The sequence below is a fragment of the Oncorhynchus kisutch genome, linkage group LG24 (genome assembly GCF_002021735.2).
Source record: "Oncorhynchus kisutch isolate 150728-3 linkage group LG24, Okis_V2, whole genome shotgun sequence".
NCBI classification, from domain to species: Eukaryota; Metazoa; Chordata; class Actinopteri; order Salmoniformes; family Salmonidae; genus Oncorhynchus; species Oncorhynchus kisutch.
Window position 1 is genome coordinate 32,450,033 of NC_034197.2, and position 21,289 is coordinate 32,471,321.

Below are 21,289 nucleotides of genomic sequence, written 5' to 3' on the forward strand. Positions count from 1 at the left end.
ACTAACCCCCTGTCTGAGAGGGACAGTGTTCCTGACTCACCCCCTGTCTGAGAGGGACAGTGTTCCTGACTCACCCCCTGTCTGAGAGGGACAGTGTTCCTGACTCACCCCCTGTCTGAGAGGGACAGTGTTCCTGACTCACCCCCTGTCTGAGAGGGACAGTGTTCCTGACTCACCCCCTGTCTGAGAGGGACAGTGTTCCTGACTCACCCCCTGTCTGAGAGGGACAGTGTTCCTGACTCACCCCCTGTCAGAGGGACAGTGTTCCTGACTCACCCCCTGTCAGAGGGACAGTGTTCCTGACTCACCCCCTGTCTGAGAGGGACAGTGTTCCTGACTCACCCCCTGTCTGAGAGGGACAGTGTTCTGTGGTCCAGCAATCTGTTCCTTGATGAAGACCAGGTCATCAGGTAGGACCAGGCCATGATCCTTCATCACTGGCTCCAAGGCATTCACAGACACCAGATGGTCAAACATCGCAAGTGACGCATTCTCATGCTGTAACACACATACATACATGTGACATGGACATTCTCGCGCCCACACAGGAAGATGAGGAGAGAAGGCTATGACAAGAAAGAGGAGGTTATTCAGACTGTAGTCTTACCTTCCACTTGGACTTTGGATGCATTTTGGGGATGAACATGCTATCAAACATATGGGAGAAAGGACCATGACCTGGAAAGAGATCACATTCAACAGAATAAGATTGGAAAAGAGGGAGGGAAGGAGGGAGAGATTGAGACTCACCCAGGTCGTGACAGAGCCCAGCAATCTGGACACACAGGATGTCTCTACTGGAGATGAGGAGCTCTGGTTGTCTCTCACTCAACTCCTGGACCAGCCGACCTGCTAGGTAGCCCACCCTGAAAACACATAACCACAACACAACCAATTAATAACCATTGTACAACCGATTAAACCTGCCAGGCAACCACAGGAGTGGGAGCTTAGGGAAGGGGCTCAGGTCTGAAAAGCAACTAGGCCAGTTTCTGTTGTGCCTTTTAAATGCAGGATAGGGCCTGAAACCACATAGGCTGAAATCCCAATTCTCCAGGCTGAATCCCAATTCTCCACGCTTTTCCAGAAGTGTGCACTTGCACACTTCCCATTATGGATTTAAAAACATATGATTGGTGTAAGCATAGGCTATACACTTTGGGAGAAGGGTGGAACCTAAGCTTCCCTCAAAGAAAATGGACTAGATAAGTACTCCAGTGGCGGTCAGTGCCGTTTAAGATGAGGGAGGACACCGTTTTTTAATGAGCATTACCTTATTTCTATTACAGCATATTGGATGACTATCATTCATATTTCATTCATTCAGGTCAATGTCACATCGATAAGTTTAGGCTACTACATGATACTCAAATTTTCCCTATACTGTTAGGGATTTCTGCCCTGTTCATACAAGAGACCACAGGAAACTTATTTGATCAGAGGTTAGTTTGTTTAATAAGGACTGCAACCCAGAGCATACATACACTTACAGTAATTTGCAAGTAACACACTCAGTTCAAAATATGGTGTTTTCCCTTTTTATCCCTTACTGAGGTTCACCCCGCCCAGGGTGATGTCCCTTAACTTTATTCCCTTATAAGCTCATAATTAACATTTGAGCGACAGACAGCGGCACAATCAATACCGCCTTGCACACTCTTGCCTCCATCAGTGTGTTAAATCAGAGGGCCTGTTGTCTGGACCTCTGGCAGTCTATGGGGGTACCACAGGGTTCAATTCTCGGGCAGACTCTTTTGTCTGGACCTCTGGCAGTCTCTATGGGGTACCACAGGGTTCAATTCTCGGGCAGACTATATAATATATATATATATATATAAAATCAATGATGTCGCTCTTGCTGCTGGCGATTCCCTGATCCACCTCTATGCAGACGACACCATTCAGTATACTTCTGGCCCTTCTTTGGACACTGTGTTAACTAACCTCCAAACGAGCTTCAATGCCATACAACTCTCCTTCCGTGGCCTCCAACTGCTCTTAAATACTAGTAAAACTAAATGCATGCTTTTCAACCGTTCGCTGCCCGCCCGCCTGACTAGCATCACTACCCTGGACGGTTCTGACCTAGAATATGTGGTCAACTACAAATACCTAGGTGTCTGGCTAGACTGTAAACTCTCCTTCCAGACTCATATTAAACATCTCCAATCCAAAATCAAATCTAGAATTGGCTTTCTATTTTCGCAACAAAGCCTCCTTCACTCACGCCTCCAAACTTACCCTTGTAAAACTGACCACCCTACCAATCCACGACTTCGGCGATGTCAACTACAAAATTGCTTCCAATACTCTACTCAGCAAACTGGATGCAGTCGATCACAGTGCCATCCGTTTTGTCCCCAAAGCCCCATATAGCACCCACCACTGCGACCTGTATGCTCTAGTCAGCTGGCCCTCGCTACATATTCGTCGCCAGACCCACTGGCTCCAGGTCATCTAGAAGTCTATGCTAGGTAAAGCTCCGCCTTATCTCAGCTCACTGGACACGATAACACCCATCCGCAGCACGCGCTCCAGCAGGTATATCTCACTGGTCCTCCCCAAAGTCAACACCACCTTTGGCCACCTTTCCTTCCAGTTCTCTGCTGCCAGTGACTGGAACAAATTGCAAAAATCGCTGAAGCTGGAGACTTATATTTCCCTCACTAACTTTAAGCATCAGCTTTCTGAGCAGCTAACCGATCGCTGCAGCTGTACATAGTCCATCTATAAATAACCCACCCAATCTGCCTACCTCATCCCCATACCGTTTTTATTTACTTTCTGCTCTTTTGCACATCAGTATCTTTACTTGCACATCATCATCTGCTCATTTATCACTCCAGTGTTAATCTGCTAAATTGTAATTACTTCGCTACCATAGCCTATTTATTGCCTACCTACCTCACACCATTTGCACACACTGTATATAGACTTCTTTATATTGTGTTATTGAATGTACGCTTGTTTATTCCATGTGTAACTCTGTTGTTTGTGTCGCACTGCTTTGCTTTATCTTGGCCAGGTCGCATTTGTAAATGAGAACTTGTTCTCAACTAGCTTACCTGGTTAAATAAAAGGTGAAATAAATCAAATCTAGCTGATATAGGGTGTAATCATTAGTCCAACAGTTGCAAACGAGAGTTTATCCCTGTTTTGTTCAGTTTGCTTCCATTTAAGAAACATTTTAACAGAATCGGGCAGAATGAATACACTCCCGATGACACGCAAACACAGTTCACTTTTATAGTAGCCACATAGATACAGCATGATTTGCTAGTTTTATAATTCCTTCTCGCATCTACACACTCTCGTCCTCACACCTTTTCTTTTCACTTGTGGACTTCAGTGCACAACACATCAGCTGTCTGTAACCAACTTTCCAAACCAAACCTTCATATCATAACTGCTACACAAGGCCTACATCGTTGTCGCCATATTAGCTAACATCAGTCAGCATCGCTACAAGAACAAATGCGTTAGTAAACCTGCTACAATAATGCAGTACAGTGTAGTCAGCAAGTAGTTCAGCAGTTACACCAGCTGTCCCCAGCGGCAATAAATTAATCAAACCAAAAGCTTATCTTGACTTGGAAGAGTTCCAGTGTTGGATAGTCATAGCCAGCTAGCTAACATAGCATCCCTCTGTTTGAGCCAGGTGTTTGAGTAACTAAACTAGCTAGATGCATTCGCTAGCTAAGTAAGTGGAAAAAATTACAACAGAATATAACTAGCTCTCTCACACACACTTCTCTATCATTTTTTTGAAGAAATTAATTTGGTTCAAAACTGTTCAACTATTGTTGCTCTCTTTTTGAGTCAACTACTCACCACATTGTATGCACTGTAGGGCTAGCTAACTGTAGCTTATGCTTTCAGTACTAGATTAGTTCTCTGATCCTTTGATGGGGTGGACAACATGTCAGTTCATGTGACAAGAGCTCTGATAGGTTGGAGGAGACTTCTTCAAGGAAGTTGTCATAATTACTGTGTAAGTCTATGGAAGCGGGTCAGAACCACAAGCTTTCTAGGTTTTGTATATACATTTAGTGTAAAGGGAAATCTACAGGGAAGGCTAAATTGGCAAGGGAAGGATTTGGAGAGTGTGTGTTTAGGTTGCTTAGAGGAAGCCAGAGATTGGCCAAAAATGAGGGTAATGGTAAAAAGAGGGATGGCTTGGGAAATGACCCAGGACAGAGAAGAGGCAAAGTTGAGGGTTGTGTATAATGGTAAAGAAATAGAATGGGGCAGGCAAACGGGGAAGATAGCGTTATCAGGGCTAAACAATGAAATATATTACACGGGATGGAGCCAGGACCAGGGGAGGATGGAACCATCGGTGCGAGCGTTGTTCTAGCATAACCAAAGGGAAAATAATTAGACACACAAGATCTGGAAATAGCTTTGTGGTGCAACATGCAATAAGTTAGGGTACTGTAAATATAATGAAGATGAAGCAGAGGACTGGCCCAAAGATGGGGCATGTGCAAACATTGTGGTGAACGGAAGATTAGCAGTTAAGTCAGTAACGAGTGATGGTCAGTACCTCAAGAGTAGGTATTGGTTGAAGATGGAAGACTGACAGGAGGTTAGCTATGGCATGGTACAGAGGATAGATGGGCTAATGTTAGGGGTACGCTATAAGGGGAGAATAATGAGGCAAGGAACTAAGAGAAAGGAGTGTTCAGATGCTGGAGAGGGTGTGACAAGAGATAAAAAGAATCTGCCCACTCCATCAAACAATGGGGACAACAACACAGGGCATTCACGGGACCTCATGGAACCACGGACCGCACCTGCAGAAACTGGACAACAGGGGGAAGCAGAGGAGATACCTATCATAGACTTCTCCCAGCTGACGCTTGACATACCACCTACGCCACCTCCAGTGGTAGAAACAACCAGCTGGTATGATTGAGTGGAATCAGCCAACAGTAACACGGAAGCAGCAATGTGAGAGTCAGTAGTGCATGACCTTGAACGGTAATAATAGGAAGCTTCCGGTTAACACACAGGCCTAAGATTACGTAGGTCTACAGCCCCAGTGGGAACTTCCCCTTTTAAAAAGGTATATAAAGAGAACAGAGATCATAAGACAGCATGATCCTCACTAACATATGAAACAGACATATTCAATCAATCCAGTCTACCAGTCTGCTGTTCCCACATGCTTCAAGAGGGCCACCATTGTTCCTGTTCCCAAGAAGGCTAAGGTAACTGAGCTGAACGACTACCGCCCCGTGGCACTCACTTCCGTCATCATGAAGTGCTTTGAGAGACTAGTCAAGGACCATATCACCTCCACCCTACCTGACACCCTAGACCCACTCCAATTTGCTTACCGCCCAAATAGGTCCACAGACGATGCAATCTCAACCACACTGCACACTGCCCTAACCCATCTGGACAAGAGGAATACCTATGTGAGAATGCTGTTCATCGACTACAGCTCGGCATTCAACACCATAGTACCCTCCAAGCTCGTCATCAAGCTCGAGACCCTGGGTCTCGACCCCGCCCTGTGCAACTGGGTACTGGACTTCCTGACGGGCCGCCCCCAGGTGGTGAGGGTAGGCAACAACATCTCCACACCGCTGATCCTCAACACTGGGGCCCCACAAGGGTGCGTTCTGAGCCCTCTCCTGTACTCCCTGTTCACCCACGACTGCGTGGCCACGCACGCCTCCAACTCAATCATCAAGTTTGCGGACGACAACAGTGGTAGGCTTGATTACCAACAATGACGAGACGGCCTACAGGGAGGAGGTGAGGGCCCTCGGAGTGTGGTGTCAGGAAAATAACCTCACACTCAATGTCAACAAAACTAAGGAGATGATTGTGGACTTCAGGAAACAGCAGAGGGAACACCCACCTATCCACATCGATGGAACAGTAGTGGAGAGGGTAGTAAGTTTTAAGTTCCTCGGCATACACATCACAGACAAACTGAATTGGTCCACTCACACAGACAGCATCGTGAAGAAGGCGCAGCAGCGCCTCTTCAACCTCAGGAGGCTGAAGAAATTCGGCTTGTCACCAAAAGCACACAAACTTCTACAGATGCACAATCGAGAGCATCCTGGCGGGCTGTATCACCGCTTGGTACGGCAACTGCTCCGCCCACAACCGTAAGGCTCTCCAGAGGGTAGTGAGGTCTGCACAACGCATCACCGGGGGCAAACTACCTGCCCTCCAGGACACCTACACCACCCGATGTTACAGGAAGGCCATAAAGATCATCAAGGACAACAACCACCAGAGCCACTGCCTGTTCACCCCGCTATCATCCAGAAGGCGAGGTCAGTACAGGTGCATCAAAGCTGGGAACGAGAGACTGAAAAACAGCTTCTATCTCAAGGCCATCAGACTGTTAAACAGCCACCACTAACATTGAGTGGCTGCTGCCAACACACTGACTCAACTCCAGCCACTTTAATAATGGGAATTGATGGGAAATGTAAAATATATCACTAGCCACTTTAAACAATGCTACCTAATATAATGTTTACATACCCTACATTATTCATCTCATATGCATACGTATATACTGTACTCTATATCATCTACTGCATCCTTATGTAATACATGTATCACTAGCCACTTTAACTATGCCACTTTGTTTACATACTCATCTCATATGTATATACTGTACTCGATACCATCTACTGCATCTTGCCTATGCCGCTCTGTACCATCACTCATTCATATATCTTTATGTACATATTCTTTATCCCCTTACACTGTGAATAAGACAGTAGTTTTGGAATTGTTAGTTAGATTACTTGTTGGTTATTACTGCATTGTCGGAACTAGAAGCACAAGCATTTCGCTACACTCGCATTAACATCTTCTAACCATGTGTATGTGACAAATAAATTTGATTTGATTTGACTTCATATGGAGAATCATCATAGGTAAATTTACTATTGCACTATACGCTTTTTGATAGTAAAACAATATTTTGGGAACCGGATAATTGTGCTTAAGTACTTATTGGGTCATACTCTGAAGAAGCTGGTTGAATCTTGTGAACCTGACTGAGTCTCCGAAAAACAGAGGTCTAATCACCTCTTGATCACATAGACAAAGCGGGCGTTCACATTTTTGACACCAGAAACCAGAGGTGATTAGCAATTCAAGGAAAAATAGCCAAGCACCAGTTACAATATATTGAGTCCATACACAGAGTTGGAAGTGTATAGAGATAGTGGAATTCGGAATCTAGCGTCATAGCTGTAAGAATACCGATTACGGGAAAGTAACAAAGGGGCTGAGCATTTAAGGTAATTTAACTATTTTTGCTATTTAGTCAATATTGTTAGAAGTGTTAACGCATTTAAAGTTTTGCAATATTATATGGCATAGCTTAAAGCATTAAGGATTGATTGAGCATTATTGTTGTATTGAGAAACTGTATAACCATTGAATTGTAATGATATGTATAAGACAAAAAACAGAGTGACTTAATAAAAGCTTGAAACTTTGACAACTAGGCCAGATTAACGATCTGGAGAGCAAACGCCTTTGACACTGAACAGAAAGTGACCCTGGTTATAGGTTAAAGTGATTGCACTAAAGAATATTTCATTGTGTGGACAATATCTTTGGAAAAGTCAAATACATATAGCAATACTAGTTTCCAAGTGACTACTAGTTGACGAGCATAATAACTAACAGAAAATAAGTTATTAGGTATTGATATATAAAAGAGGAAGACACAAGGTAAGGGAGTATAGGAAGAACCTATAAACATAAAGTAATAAAGTCCTCATCTAACCAAGGCCCCATACTAGACCGGGAAATAAGGGAGTGACAACGTGAACGAAGGAACAAACCCAACTCACGCGAAGGGCCATTACGAATACATAGAAGAGTTGGTAGGGCCGCACGGCAAGGCCCTTGTTACACCGAAGTGACTAAAATCCCAAAGTACTCTGCCCAGCCAGAGGACGGGGTAGAGGCTTTTGCTGCAGGCATTGGGCAAAAGTCAGCACCGTGACACTATGGACAATTTTTATTTAATTTTTTTATTTCACCTTTATTTAACCAGGTAGGCTAGTTGAGAACAAGTTCTCATTTGCAACTGCGACCTGGCCAAGATAAAGCATAGCAGTGTGAACAGACAACAAAGAGTTACACATGGAGTAAACAATTGACAAGTCAATAACACAGTAGAAAACAAAGGGGGAGTCTATATACAATGTGTGCAAAAGGCATGAGGAGGTAGGCAAATAATTACAATTTTGCAGATTAACACTGGAGTGATGAATGATCAGATGGTCATGTACAGGTAGAGATATTGGTGTGCAAAAGAGCAGAAAAGTAAATAAATAAAAACAGTATGGGGATGAGGTAGGTGAAAAAGGGTGGGCTATTTACCAATAGACTATGTACAGCTGCAGCGATCGGTTAGCTGCTCAGATAGCTGATGTTTGAAGTTGGTGAGGGAGATAAAAGTCTCCAACTTCAGCGATTTTTGCAATTCGTTCCAGTCACAGGCAGCAGAGTACTGGAACGAAAGGCGGCCAAATGAGGTGTTGGCTTTAGGGATGATCAGTGAGATACACCTGCTGGAGCGCGTGCTACGGATGGGTGTTGCCATCGTGACCAGTGAGCTGAGATAAGGCGGAGCTTTACCTAGCATGGACTTGTAGATGACCTGGAGCCAGTGGGTCTGGCGACGAATATGTAGCGAGGGCCAGCCGACTAGAGCATACAAGTCGCAGTGGTGGGTGGTATAAGGTGCTTTAGTGACAAAACGGATGGCACTGTGATAAACTGCATCCAGTTTGCTGAGTAGAGTGTTGGAAGCCATTTTGTAGATGACATCGCCGAAGTCGAGGATCGGTAGGCTAGTCAGTTTTACTAGGGTAAGCTTGGCGGCGTGAGTGAAGGAGGCCTTGTTGCGGAATAGAAAGCAGACTCTTGATTTGATTTTCGATTGGAGATGTTTGATATGAGTCTGGAAGGAGAGTTTGCAGTCTAGCCAGACACCTAGGTACTTATAGACGTCCACATATTCTAGGTCGGAACCATCCAGGGTGGTGATGCTAGTCGGGCATGCAGGTGCAGGCAGCGACCGGTTGAAAAGCATGCATTTGGTTTTACTAGAGTTTAAGAGCAGTTGGAGGCCACGGAAGGAGTGTTGTATGGCATTGAAGCTTGTTTGGAGGTTAGATAGCACAGTGTCCAAAGACGGGCCGAAAGTATATAGAATGGTGTCGTCTGCGTAGAGGTGGATCAGGGAAATCGCCCGCAGCAAGAGCAACATCATTGATATACACAGAGAAAAGAGTCGGCCCGAGAATTGAACCCTGTGGCACAATACTTTCCTCCAGGCCAGATTTATGTCATATAATACAATTTGTGCCTCCCCTTTTCGTAGGCTGGGTAATCAATGGAGACAGGGTGCACCGGAGGTTGATTTCGAGTCTCATAGCAAAGGATCTGAATACAAATGTAAATAAGGTATTTCTGTTTTGTTATTTAAAAAAATTTGCACAAATGTCCAGAATCTGTTTTTGCTTTGTCATTATAGGGCATTGTGTGTAGATTGATGAGGGCTAAAAAACGATTTCATCAATTTTAGTACAAGGCTGTAACAAAAGGAGTCTGAATAATTTCAGAATGTAGTCGCCTTCAAGAAGAGGTCGTTTTTAATGGTCTGTTTGTCAGTGTCAGCAGAGTAGGCTACTAATTTGTCATATGAAAAAATATGTTGCCTGTGTCTCCAGTGATATAGTGTAGTAGAATTGCATGAAATGTGTTAATAAAAAGACTACATTTTTTCCATGCTAAGAAAGGAGAAGAAACGTCTGATTACCGCCCCAACAGATCATGCAATCTCTATTGCACTCCACACTGCCCTTTCCCACCTGGACAAAAGGAACACCTGTGAGAATGTTATTCACTGACTACAGCTCAGCGTTCAACACCATAGTGCCCTCAAAGCTCATCAATAAGCTAAGGACCCTGGGACTAAACACCTCCCTCTGGATCCTGGACTTCCTGGCGGGTCGCCCCAGGTGATAAGGGTAGGTAACAACACATCTGACAAGCTGATCCTCAACACAGGGCCCCCCTCAGGGGTGCGTGCTCAGTCCCCTCCTGTACCCCCTGTTCACTCATGACTGCATGGCCAGGCACGACACCATCATTAAGTTTGCCGATGACACAACAGTGGTAGGCCTGATCACCAACAACAACGAGAAAGCCTATAGGGAGGAGGTCAGAGACCTGGCCGTATGGTGGCAGGACAACAGCTCCCTCAATGTGATCAAGACAAAGGAGAGGATTGTGGACTACAGGAAAAAGAGGCTCGAGCACACCCCCATTCTCATAGACGGGGCTGCAGTGGAGCAGGTTGAAAGCGTCAAGTTCCTTGGTGTCCACATCACCAACATGATCCAAACACACTAAGACAGTTGTGAAGAGGGCACGAAAAAATCTTTTCCCCCTCAAGAGACTAAAAAGATGTGGCATGGGTCCTCAGATCCTCAAAAGGTTCTACAGCTGCACCATCAAGAGCATCACTGCCTGGTATGGCAACTGCTTGGCCGCACTACAGAGGGTAGTGCGAACAGCCCAGTACATCACTGGGGCCAAGCTTCCTGCCATCCAGGACCTCTATACCAGGCGGTGTCAGAGGAAGGCCGTAAACATTTTCAAAGACTCCACTCCAGCCACCCTAGTCATAGACTGTTCTCTCTGCTACCGCACGGCAAGCGGTACTGGAGCGCCAAGTCTAGGTCCAAGACGCTTCTAAACAGCTTCTACCTCCAAACCATAAGACTACTGAACATCTAATCAAATGGCTACCCAGACTATTTGCATTGCCCCCTTTCCACACCACTGCTACTCTGTTGTTATCATCTATGCAGTCACTTAAATAACCGGTGCCCCCGCACATTGACTATGTATCGGTACCCCCCTGTATATAATCTCACTATGATTATTTTACTGCTGCTCTTTAATTACCTGTTACTTTTATCTCTTATCTGTATTTTTTTTAACAGCATTGTTAGTTAGGGGCTCATAAGTAAACATTTCACTGTAAGGTCAACACCCGTTGTATTCGGCGCATGTGACCAATAACATTCTACTTGATTTTGCACTACATGCTCGTGCAAGCATTGTTCAGAACTGTCCGTTTTGCTAACAGTGATTGAGTTACATTATTAGCCTAACTTATGACTAAAATCTACTCAACACATTAGGAATAGAAGACTGTTTTACATTAGTCTGATGCATGCATGCATGCAATCGTTCACTATTAGAAAAAAATAGCTTCCTCAAACTCACATTCCGCCTATGCATACACCCATACCCTACGGCAGGGTTTTCAAACTTATTGTGATAACAAATTCCTCAAGGGCCGCCTCATAATCAGAACACAAAATTGATGGGCTACCCCGGCAAACGCTGGGCCAATTGTGTGCCGCCCTATTTTTTTGTGTCACAGACTATTTACAAAGTAGGTTAATTTTGATTCCCCCCCCACTGGCCTACACACAATACCCCATAATATCAAAGTGGAATCATGTTTTTCCATTTTTACAAATTCATTAAAAATGAAAAGCTGAAATGTATTGAGTCAATAAGTATTCAACCACTTTGGTATGGCAAGCCTAAATAAGTTCAGGAGTAAAAACGTGCTTAACAAGTCACATAATAAGTTGCATGGACTCACTGTGTGCAGTAATAGTGTTCAACATGATTTTTGAATGACTACCTCATCTCTGTACCCCACACATACAATTATCTACAGTGCATTTGGAAAATATGCCATTGTCTTTTACCACATTTTATGGCGTTACAGCGTTATTCTAAAGTGGATTAAAATGCCCCCCCCCCATTCACTAATCTACACACAATACTTCATAATGACAAAGCAAACACAGGTTTAGAAATGTTCGCTATTTTTATTTATTTTTATAAATACACCTTAATTATCACATTGACGAATATTCAGACCCTTTACTCAGTACTTGAGCCCTGTCGGCAGCGATTACAGCCTTGGGAATGACGCTACAAGCTTAGCACACCTGTATTTGGGGAGTTTCTTCCAATTTTCCCTGCAGATCCTCTCAAGCTCTGTCAGTTTGGAGGAGAAGGGTTGCTGCACAGCTATTTTCAGGTCTCTCCAGAGATGTTCGATTGAGTTCAAGTCCGGGCTCTGGCTGGACCACTCATGGACATTCAGAGACTAGTCCCGAAGCCAATCCTGCATTGTCTTGGCTGTGTGCGTCGGGTCGTTGTCCTGTTGGAAGGTGAACCTTCACCCCAATCTGAGGTCCTGAGTGCTCTGGAGGAGGTTTTCATCAAGGATCTCTCTGTACTTTGCTCTGTTCATCTTTCCCTCGATCGGGGCTAGTCTCCCAGTCGCTGCTTCTGAAAAATATCCCCACAGCATGATGCTGCCACCACCATGCTTCACCGTAGGGATGGTGCCAGGTTTCCTCCAGACGTGACACTTGGCATTCAGGCCAAATAGTTCAATATTGGTTTCATCAGACCAGAGAATCTTGTTTCTCATAATCTGAGAGTCCTTTAGGTGCCGTTTTGGCAAACTCCATGCAGGCTGTCATGTGCCTTTTACTGACGAGTGGCTGGCGTGTGGCCACTCTACCATTAAGACCTGATTGGTGGAATGCTGCAGAGATGGGAGAACCTTCCAGAAGGACAACCATCTCCACAGAGGAACTCCAGAGCTCTGAAAGAGTGACCACCGGGTTCTTGGTCACTTCCCTGACCAACGCCCTTCTCCCCCGATTGCTCAGTTTTGCCAGCTCTAGGAAGAGTATTTGTGGTTCCAAACAGCTTCAATGTGTTCTTGGGGACCTTCAATGCTGTAGACATGTTTTGGTACCCTTCCCCAGATCTGTGTCGACACAGTCCTGTCTCGGAGCTCTACGGACAATTCCTTCGACCTCATGGCTTGGTTTGTTAGACCTTATATAGACAGGTATCTGCCTATCCAAATCATGTCCAATCAATTGAATTTACCACAGGTGGACTCCAATCAAGTTGCAGAAACATCTCAAGGATGATCAATGGAAACAGGATGCACCCAAGCTCACTTTCTAGTCTCATAGCAAAGGGTCTGAATCCTTAAGTAAATAAGGCGTGTTTAAGAAATTTGCAAAATATTCTAAAAACCTGTTTTCGCGTCGTCATTATGGGGTTTGGTGTGTAGATTGAAAAAATAACTATCCATTTTAGAATTAGGCTGTAATGTAACAAAATGAGGTCAATGAAGTCAAGGGGTCTGAATACTTTCTGAAAGCATTTATAAAAAGGTCCCTCAGTCAAGCAGTGAATTTCAAAAGATATTCAACCACAAAGACCAGGAAGGTTTTCCAATGCCTCGCCAAGGGCACCTACTTGTAGATGAGTAAAACAGTCACTACACACAATCACTACAAAGACACAGGCGTCCTTCCTAACTCAGTTGCCGGCGAGGAAGGAAAGCGCTAAGGGAATTCACCATGAGGTCAATAGTGACTAAGAGTTTAACGGCCGTGATAGGAGAAAACGGAGGATGGATCAACAACATTGTATTTACTCCACAATACTAACTTAATTGATGGAGTAAAAAGAAGGAAGCCCGAATAAAAATATTACAAAGCATCCTGCTTGCAGTAAGGCACTAAAATAAAAACAGACAAAAATGTGGCAAAGAAATTTACCCTATGCCCTGAATACAAACCATTATGTTTGGGGCAAATCCAACAGTACAACTCTTAATATTTTCAAGCATGGTGGTGGCTGCATCATGTCATGGGTATTTTTTCATTGCAAGGACTAATTATAAAAATACACTGAATATAGCTAAGCACAGGCAAAATTCTAGAGGAAAACCTGGTTCAGTCTGCTTTCTACAGACACAAATTCACCTTTCAGCAGGACAATATCCTAAAACACAAGGCCAAATATACCGTACACTGGAGTTTTTTTTTACCAAGACAACTTTGAATGTCCCCGAGTGGTCTAGTTACAGTTCTGACTTTAAAAAATAAAATAAAAATCTGCATGAAATTCTAATAGCAAGACTTGAAAATGGCTGTCTAGCAATGATCAACAACCAACTTGACAGAGCCCGAAGAATAAAAAATAAACGACCAACATGCTTCATTGACAAAAATGACAATTAATCCATTTTAATCCCACTTTGTTAACAACAAAATGTGGAAAAAGTGAAGGGGTGTGAATACTTTCTGAAGGCACTGTATATTCAGAAATCTGGCCGCAGACCACACTTTTGAGAAGTCTGCCCTAATGGAGTGCAAAAGCACACATAGTAGTACCCTATGGCAGAGGTGGGCAACATCCAGCCCGCAGACCGGATCACATTCAACCCTGCCCAGGGGAGGTTTGAGCTAAAAATACATTTTATTTTTGTTTAAGGGGGGGGGGGGGGGGGGTTATTAATTTGGGGTAAAACATGTTTTTTTTTTTTTACCCAGGCCACTCTTGAACATCTAAAAATTATTACCCACCCCTGCCCTATGGAGTACTCAAGCACACACACACACACACACACACACACACACACACTTGTACCCTATGGAGTGCTCAAGCACCCACAATCATACCCTATGGAGTGTTCGAAGCGGTTGTGGGAGGCCCCAGGGAAGACGAAATATGCTCCTCCCAGCTGCTTGATGTGGCGGAGCCTCTGGAACTGAGGGGTGTCCATGAAACGGACCAGCAGAGGATGCATCTCTACATGGCCATGGATGGGGTCATTAAACACCTACAGGAGACAATAATACACGTTATTGCTGATACTCTTACGGACTCTACTAATAGTCTTCCTCTTTCGGGAATAGATGGCGGTACATATTGTCATGACTGTCTTGATCAGGTCAGGTTACAGGAGACCACAACCCTACAGATTATCTCTCAATCCCAACAGAGGAGGAGAGATCTAGGGGTCTGAAGACGTGGGGGGGGGGGTTTTACGGCCCCACACCCCTTGTAAATCTCAGGCCACAGACAAATGCCTTTGTCCTGTTACTATGGAGAACCAGTCTCAGAACATTAAACATGAAATAAAGGGACTTTGGAACAATGGTTTCCTTCAGCCACCATGGTGGTCATGACGATGGAATATGAACATTTGTCATTTTTGTTTTGTTATTAAAGGTTAATAGATGACGTTATTACCAAAACATTGGAATGTGAAGGGTTTTCCTAGTATATGTTTGATGTTTACACATTGTACGTTGTGTGGAAAATATCCAGATCAAATCATTTTTGGGGGAAGATGAAATGTTAAGTTAGTGGTCTAAAATGGGATTTGAGAAAATCTAGCCTTGCCTTATTAACTTGGTACGCCCAGAGAATTGCCCTAAAGATGGCTACGCCCTCTTCTGACCCAAGGGTATAAAACCTGTGTGTATAGAATTTACGACAAGACTACAAGACCCCAGCTGCAGCAGGGTCTGAAAAGTCAAACAACCCAGAACGCAACGCAAGTTTGAGGACAAAGAAATCCTTTTCTACCCAAGCTACGGATGAGTAGCTGTGTCTAAGGGGGTGAATTCAAGTCGAACCATCTAGCCTCCATCTCCCATCGAATCGTGGTATCTAAAGAGTTTCATTCCTATGCTGTGAGCTCTGAGCTACAGAGCTGTCTGGGCTCAGAAGACCCCTTCCAGAGAAAGGGGTGAGGGAACCGACTCCTAGGCCAAAAGGGACACTGACACCGGGAGGACGAGCAGGGAGGTGCGCAGGAGAAGTGCGTCCTCGAACAGCTGAAGGCCTACCCAGAGAATCGCCGCGGAGATCATTCCCACGTAATTACATCATTATATTCTGACCCATAAGAGCGGCAGTTTGAGGCAAGGCTAGGGTTAGCTGACAAATTCACCCAAATGTATATTTCTCGTGTACTCCTTTTTCTCTCTTGAAATTCCCATTGTGGGTAACGCGCCATAGTGTGTTGGCCCGTTATACTAAGTTCTAATCAATAGCCTATAATGTGTATCTTTTATCATCCTTTTAGCTTTTTATGAGAAAAAAATCCAACCAGGAAGTGGGATATCTGAGGTTTGTAGTTTTTCAACTCAGCCCCCATTGAAGATACAGTGGGATATTAGTTATGTTTCACTTCCCAAGGCTTCCACTAGATGTCAACAGTATTTAGAACCTGTTTTGAGGATTCTACTCTAAAGGAGGTGTTCATAAGAGCTCTTTGAGTGAGTGGTCTGGCAGAGTGCCACAGCCTCGGTCTGGCGCGCTCACGTGAAAGGTAGCTACGTTCCACTTCATTTGTACAGACAAAGGAATTGTCCGGTTGGAACATTAATGAAGTTTTATGTTAAAAAACATCCTAAAGATTGATTCCATACTTAGTTTGGCATGTTTCTACCGGCTGTAACGGAACTCTTTGAACTTTTCTTCTGACGTTCGGCGCGGCCTAAACGCGCTTTGGAATTTGTTTACCAAACGCCCTAACAAAATAAATATTTGGACATAACTGATGGACATTATCAGACAAATCAAACATTTATGGTGGAACTGTGATTCCTGGGAGTACATTCTGATGAAGATAATCAAAGGTAAGTGAATATTTAAAATAAATATATAAGTGGCTGGTTCCACCCCTCCCCGGCAGATCAGTGCATGATGAGCTGTGTGTCTCGGGTCATAGCGCACGAACAAGTTATAACGTACTCTCTGTTCAAGCCAGCCTCTGTTCACCTCATATCTCCACACAGCTGTGCCCTTGAAAGATATGAGAAGAACAGGGTGGACTGAGAAACTGTGGTCACTCTCAGAGGGTATTTGTCTTATGCCGTGTGACCAAGTTGAACAGAAGCCCAGAAGGTTGGAAACAATAACAGATCGTCGCACCATGTCCTTGATGATATTCCCAGACCAGCTGCAGGAGGAAAGGATGGTTCCCCTCCCTCTCTTCTCAAGCATAGTATTGTAAGTTGTGAAAATCTCTTGACCAATGTTAAGCATAATTGTTAACTATTAATATTAAACAAAGCAGGTAAATACATAATTTATCACACATACATCTCCCTCATTTTGTCTTTCATTCACTCTCTAGCCTTTGAAAAGGATAACAGGGGTTAGTTGTGCCGTCTGTGTTACCTTGGTGTTCTCTGCTGCCATCTGCCACAGCTTCCTCAGACTGTGCAGGATGTGCAACCGGGTGCCTAGAGGCCTGAGGAGAAGGAGGGGGAAGAGAGAGAGAGAAAGTGTGTGTTCAATTTCATAATCATAAAAGCACCAACAACACAACCCAAGGCATTGACTGAAAAACATGTCAAATAATCCAAGAGCACATTTGATTGCCATGCCACTGAAGATTTGCATACCACCACCACACCCAACATAATACCACCATACGTACACTATACCCATTTTATCCAGAAGTGTCTCTGTGAGGTATCGTAATCCCACTCCTGTCATCTTTTGCTCTGTGTGGGAGGAGGAAGAACAAAAACACAAATAACAGGTCATATTTCCTGTGTGTCAGTCATTAACGATGTGTAAAAATTTGCTAGTCTAGCTAAGGTACTGTAGTTCAACGGACAATGTAGTCCTTCTGGGTGCGCTTGACACCCTCACGGATCACAAGGTAGTTTCAAGCTTTCAAGCCACGTTGGCTTGTTCAATCAAATATGTGTAGTTAGCTAGCGAAGATATGCAAAAAGACTGATAAAATTTTTTTTTTAAAAACGAACCTCTGAATTTATTCTCCCATTCCCCATGACCTTCTTGACACAGGTATCTACAAACGTCCTCGACACCCCACTGCCCGAAATCCTGCAACGCCGGGGGTTCACTACTAGTATTCGGCAAATCTTCTCTGGGACGCTTTCGAATATCCATAATGATCGGTGATTGAACGGTGCCAGTAACACAGTAGAGCCGGTACTGGGGACTTCTTTCCGCGCGAACTATTTTTAAACTATGGTGCGTTCTACTAAATTGTCGACTAAATGGGTTCTCTTTCCGAAACGAGTTACCTTTTTTACTGGGCTGACAGACCAGAAGGAGGGAGGAGCGATCAAAGATCGTATAAAGAGACGAAGATGCAAAGTAATTTGACAGTCCCATGATACTACTGTATGCATGCCATGCGGACATAGAAAACAACATTGTCTTCTTCGCAAATAGCGATTGGAAGGAGAGCTGACTTTGACAAAGTATGTAACATTTACTCTGTGAAAATATAAACTGTGTACAATAAAAAAAATATTTAATGTCATTGCGTTGATAAAATCCGGAAGTGATTCACAGAGATAATCTCTATTTAAAAAAAAATCTTTGTAATAGTAATGAGGCTTGTGTACAGGACGTCATTGGTCAAAAATAATCTGGGCGGATGTCTTCGTGCACGACTGCCTGTCCCTGAAAACACCCGCCCAAATGTGGACTGTAACAAGATGCCTGGACTGGAGGAAAGTTATTGTAGTTCGTTAAAAAAAATACAATATATTAGACTAAAATGATATTACACAACATTCTCCTATATTCTGTGCCCCAGCTCAGCTGTCTTTTAGAGTTGTAATGAGTGTATTTCACCAGTAGACAGAGACATTTCTTCTCTTTACTGGTCCATAGGGAAGATAATGCTAGCTAGCATTAAGCCATTGTCTTTAATATGTAGGCATTTACTGTCATTAAGGCAATGACAGCCAAGAGGTGTTGTCTAAAGCAGATATCGTTTGACCGTGTACCAGGCTAGAGGGCAGATGGAATAACATGATTTTTCTGAACCAAACTAAACCATAATTTGTCCAAAGGAGGTCCAAAGCTCCAATAGGAGCTTATAGCATGATGCTTGCCTTGAGGGGTTGTAGATCAAAGATGCATTTTTTTTTTTTTTTACATCAATCAATGAATAATTCATTTTTAAAAGGCTGAGAGAGTGAGGTGAGACTGCACTGTGGTTATTATTGTGAGTTATCTGGAAGGTATGGATGACTGGTCATCAACAAAGTCCATTTTACAGTTTGCCCAAATCAAATCCCCATTCTTGCAGAAAGAAGAATTAATGCTAAATGGCTGGGGAATGTCCCAACAGCTTCCAGTGGTTAGGCTAAGACATACAATGCATTCGGAAAGTATTCAGACCCCTTGACTTTTTCCATATTACAGCATTATTCTAAAATCGATTAAATCGTTTCCCCCCTCCTCAATCTATACACAATACTCCATAATGGGTATAACTGTGACCAAGCTTCCTGCCATCCAGGACCTCTATACCATGGAGAGTCAGAGGACGGCCCTAAAAATTTCAAAGACTCCAGCCACCCTAGTCATAGATTGTTCTCTCTGCTACCACACAGCAAGCGGTACCGGAGCACCAAGTCTAGGTCCAAGAGGCTTCTAAACAGCTTCTACCCCAAAGCCAGAAGACTCCTGAACATCTAATCAAATGGCTACCCAGACTATTTGCATTGCCCCCCCCCCCCCTTTACACCACTGCCACTCTCTGTTATTATCTATACATAGTCACTTTAATAACTCTACCTACATGTACATACTACCTCAATTACATCAACTAACCGGTGCCCCCGCACATTGACTTTGTACCAGTACCACCTGTATATCGTCTGACTATTGTTATTGTACTGCTGCTCTTTAATTACTTGTTATTTAATTTCTTATTCATATTTTTTAAACTGCATTGTTGGTTAGGAGCTTGTAAGGTCTACACCTGTTGTATTAGGCGCATGTGACTAATAAAATGTGATTTGATTTGAATGACAAAGCAAAAACAGGTTTTTATAATTATTTGCAAATTTCTTTTAAAAAACGACTGAAATATCACATTTACATAAGTATTCAGACCCTACTTTGTTAAAGCACCTTTGGCAGCGATTACGCTACAGGCTTGGCACACCTGTATTCGGGGAGTTTCTCCCATTCTTCTCTGCAGATCCTCTCAAGCTCTTTCAGGTTGGATGGGGAGCGTCGCTGCACAGCTATTTTTAAAGTCTCTCCAGAGATGTTCGATCGGGGTTCAAGTCCAAGTACAGCCACTCCTGCGCTGTCTTGGCTGTGTGCTTAGGGCCGTTGTCCTGTTGGAAGGTGAAGCTTCGCCCCATTCTAAGGTTCTGTGTGCTCTGTAGCAGGTTTTCATCAAGGATCTCCTGTACTTTGCTCCATTCATCATCTCCCAGTCCCTGACGCTGAAAAACATCTCCACAGCATGATGCTGCCACCACCATGCTTCACAGTAGGGATGGTGCCAGGGTCCTCCAGACGTGACTCTTGGCATTTAGTCCTTTAAGTGCCTTTTGGCAAACTTCCGTCTGGTGTGACTTCCGTCTGGTCACTCTACCATTAAGGCCTGATTGGTGGTGTGCCTCAGAGATGGTTGTCCTTCTGGAAGGTTCTCCCATCTCCACAGAGGAACTCTGGAGCTCTGTCAGAGTGACCATCGGCTTCTTGGTCACCCCCCTGACCATTGCCCTTCTCGCCCGATTGCTCAGTTTGGCCGGGAGGCCAGCTCTAGGAAGAGTCTTGGTGGTTCCAAACTTCTTCCATTTAAGAATAATGGAGGCCACTGTGTTCTTGGGGATCTTCAATGCTGTTTAAATGTTTTGTTACCCTTCCTCAGATCTGTGCCTCGACACAATCCTGTCTCAGAGCTCTACAGACAATTCCTTCGACCTCATGGCTTGGTTTTTGCTCTGATATGCACTGATAACTGTATGACCTTATATAGACAGGTATGTGCCTTTCCAAATCATGTCCAATCAATTGAATTTACCACAGGTGGACTCCAAACAAGTTGTAGAAACATGTCAAGGATGATCAATGAAAACAGGGTGCACCTAAGCTCAATTTAGAGACTCATAACAAAGGGTCTGAATACTGATGTTAAAGGTATTTCTGTTTTTTTATAGATTTTCAAACATGTCTATAAAGCATGTTTTCGCTTTGTCATTATGAGGTATTGTGTGTCGACTGATGAGGATTTTAAAAAATGAATAAGGGTGAAACATAACAAAATGTGAAAATAGTCAAGGGGTCTGAATACGTTCCGATTGCACTGTAGGTACGCATGCATACACATACAACATATGTTTGTTGTTGTTGAACGCTGAAACCTGAAGTAAAGACCTCGGTTTAAAAGCTGACAGTGTTTTCATATATTGTATTTTATTTCGGCTCTGTTGGGCTATTGCTGTGAGCGCTACTATCTGTCCCGGGAACCTGCCAGATTCCGCACAGTGTGAGAGACATGAAAGCCCAGTTAGCCAGGCTGGCTCGGCGGTCTCAAATGGTGGCCACTATTGAACGTTTCCAGCGC

At 43.9% G+C, this 21,289-nt stretch overlaps 1 protein-coding gene across 2 annotated transcripts in view; it reads right to left on the reverse strand.

Moving 5' to 3' along the window:
- Positions 1-18,028, reverse strand: part of LOC109880030 (deoxynucleoside triphosphate triphosphohydrolase SAMHD1) — a 42,873-nt gene extending 24,845 nt beyond the window's left edge. Inside the window, exons 1-7 of one of the 2 annotated variants that reach the window (XM_020472259.2) lie at positions 17,706-18,027; positions 17,372-17,438; positions 17,110-17,182; positions 14,595-14,755; positions 751-866; positions 608-678; positions 343-498 (exon numbers count right to left, since the gene is read on the reverse strand). In XM_020472259.2, the coding sequence (XP_020327848.1) occupies positions 343-498; positions 608-678; positions 751-866; positions 14,595-14,755; positions 17,110-17,182; positions 17,372-17,438; positions 17,706-17,853 (792 nt within the window). In that variant the 5' untranslated portion in view covers positions 17,854-18,027. Of the gene's footprint in view, positions 1-342; positions 499-607; positions 867-14,594; positions 14,756-17,109; positions 17,183-17,371; positions 17,439-17,705 lie in introns of both variants that reach the window. The other variant, XM_020472258.2, reaches the window with a different exon arrangement.
- Positions 18,029-21,289: the final 3,261 nt, after the last annotated feature.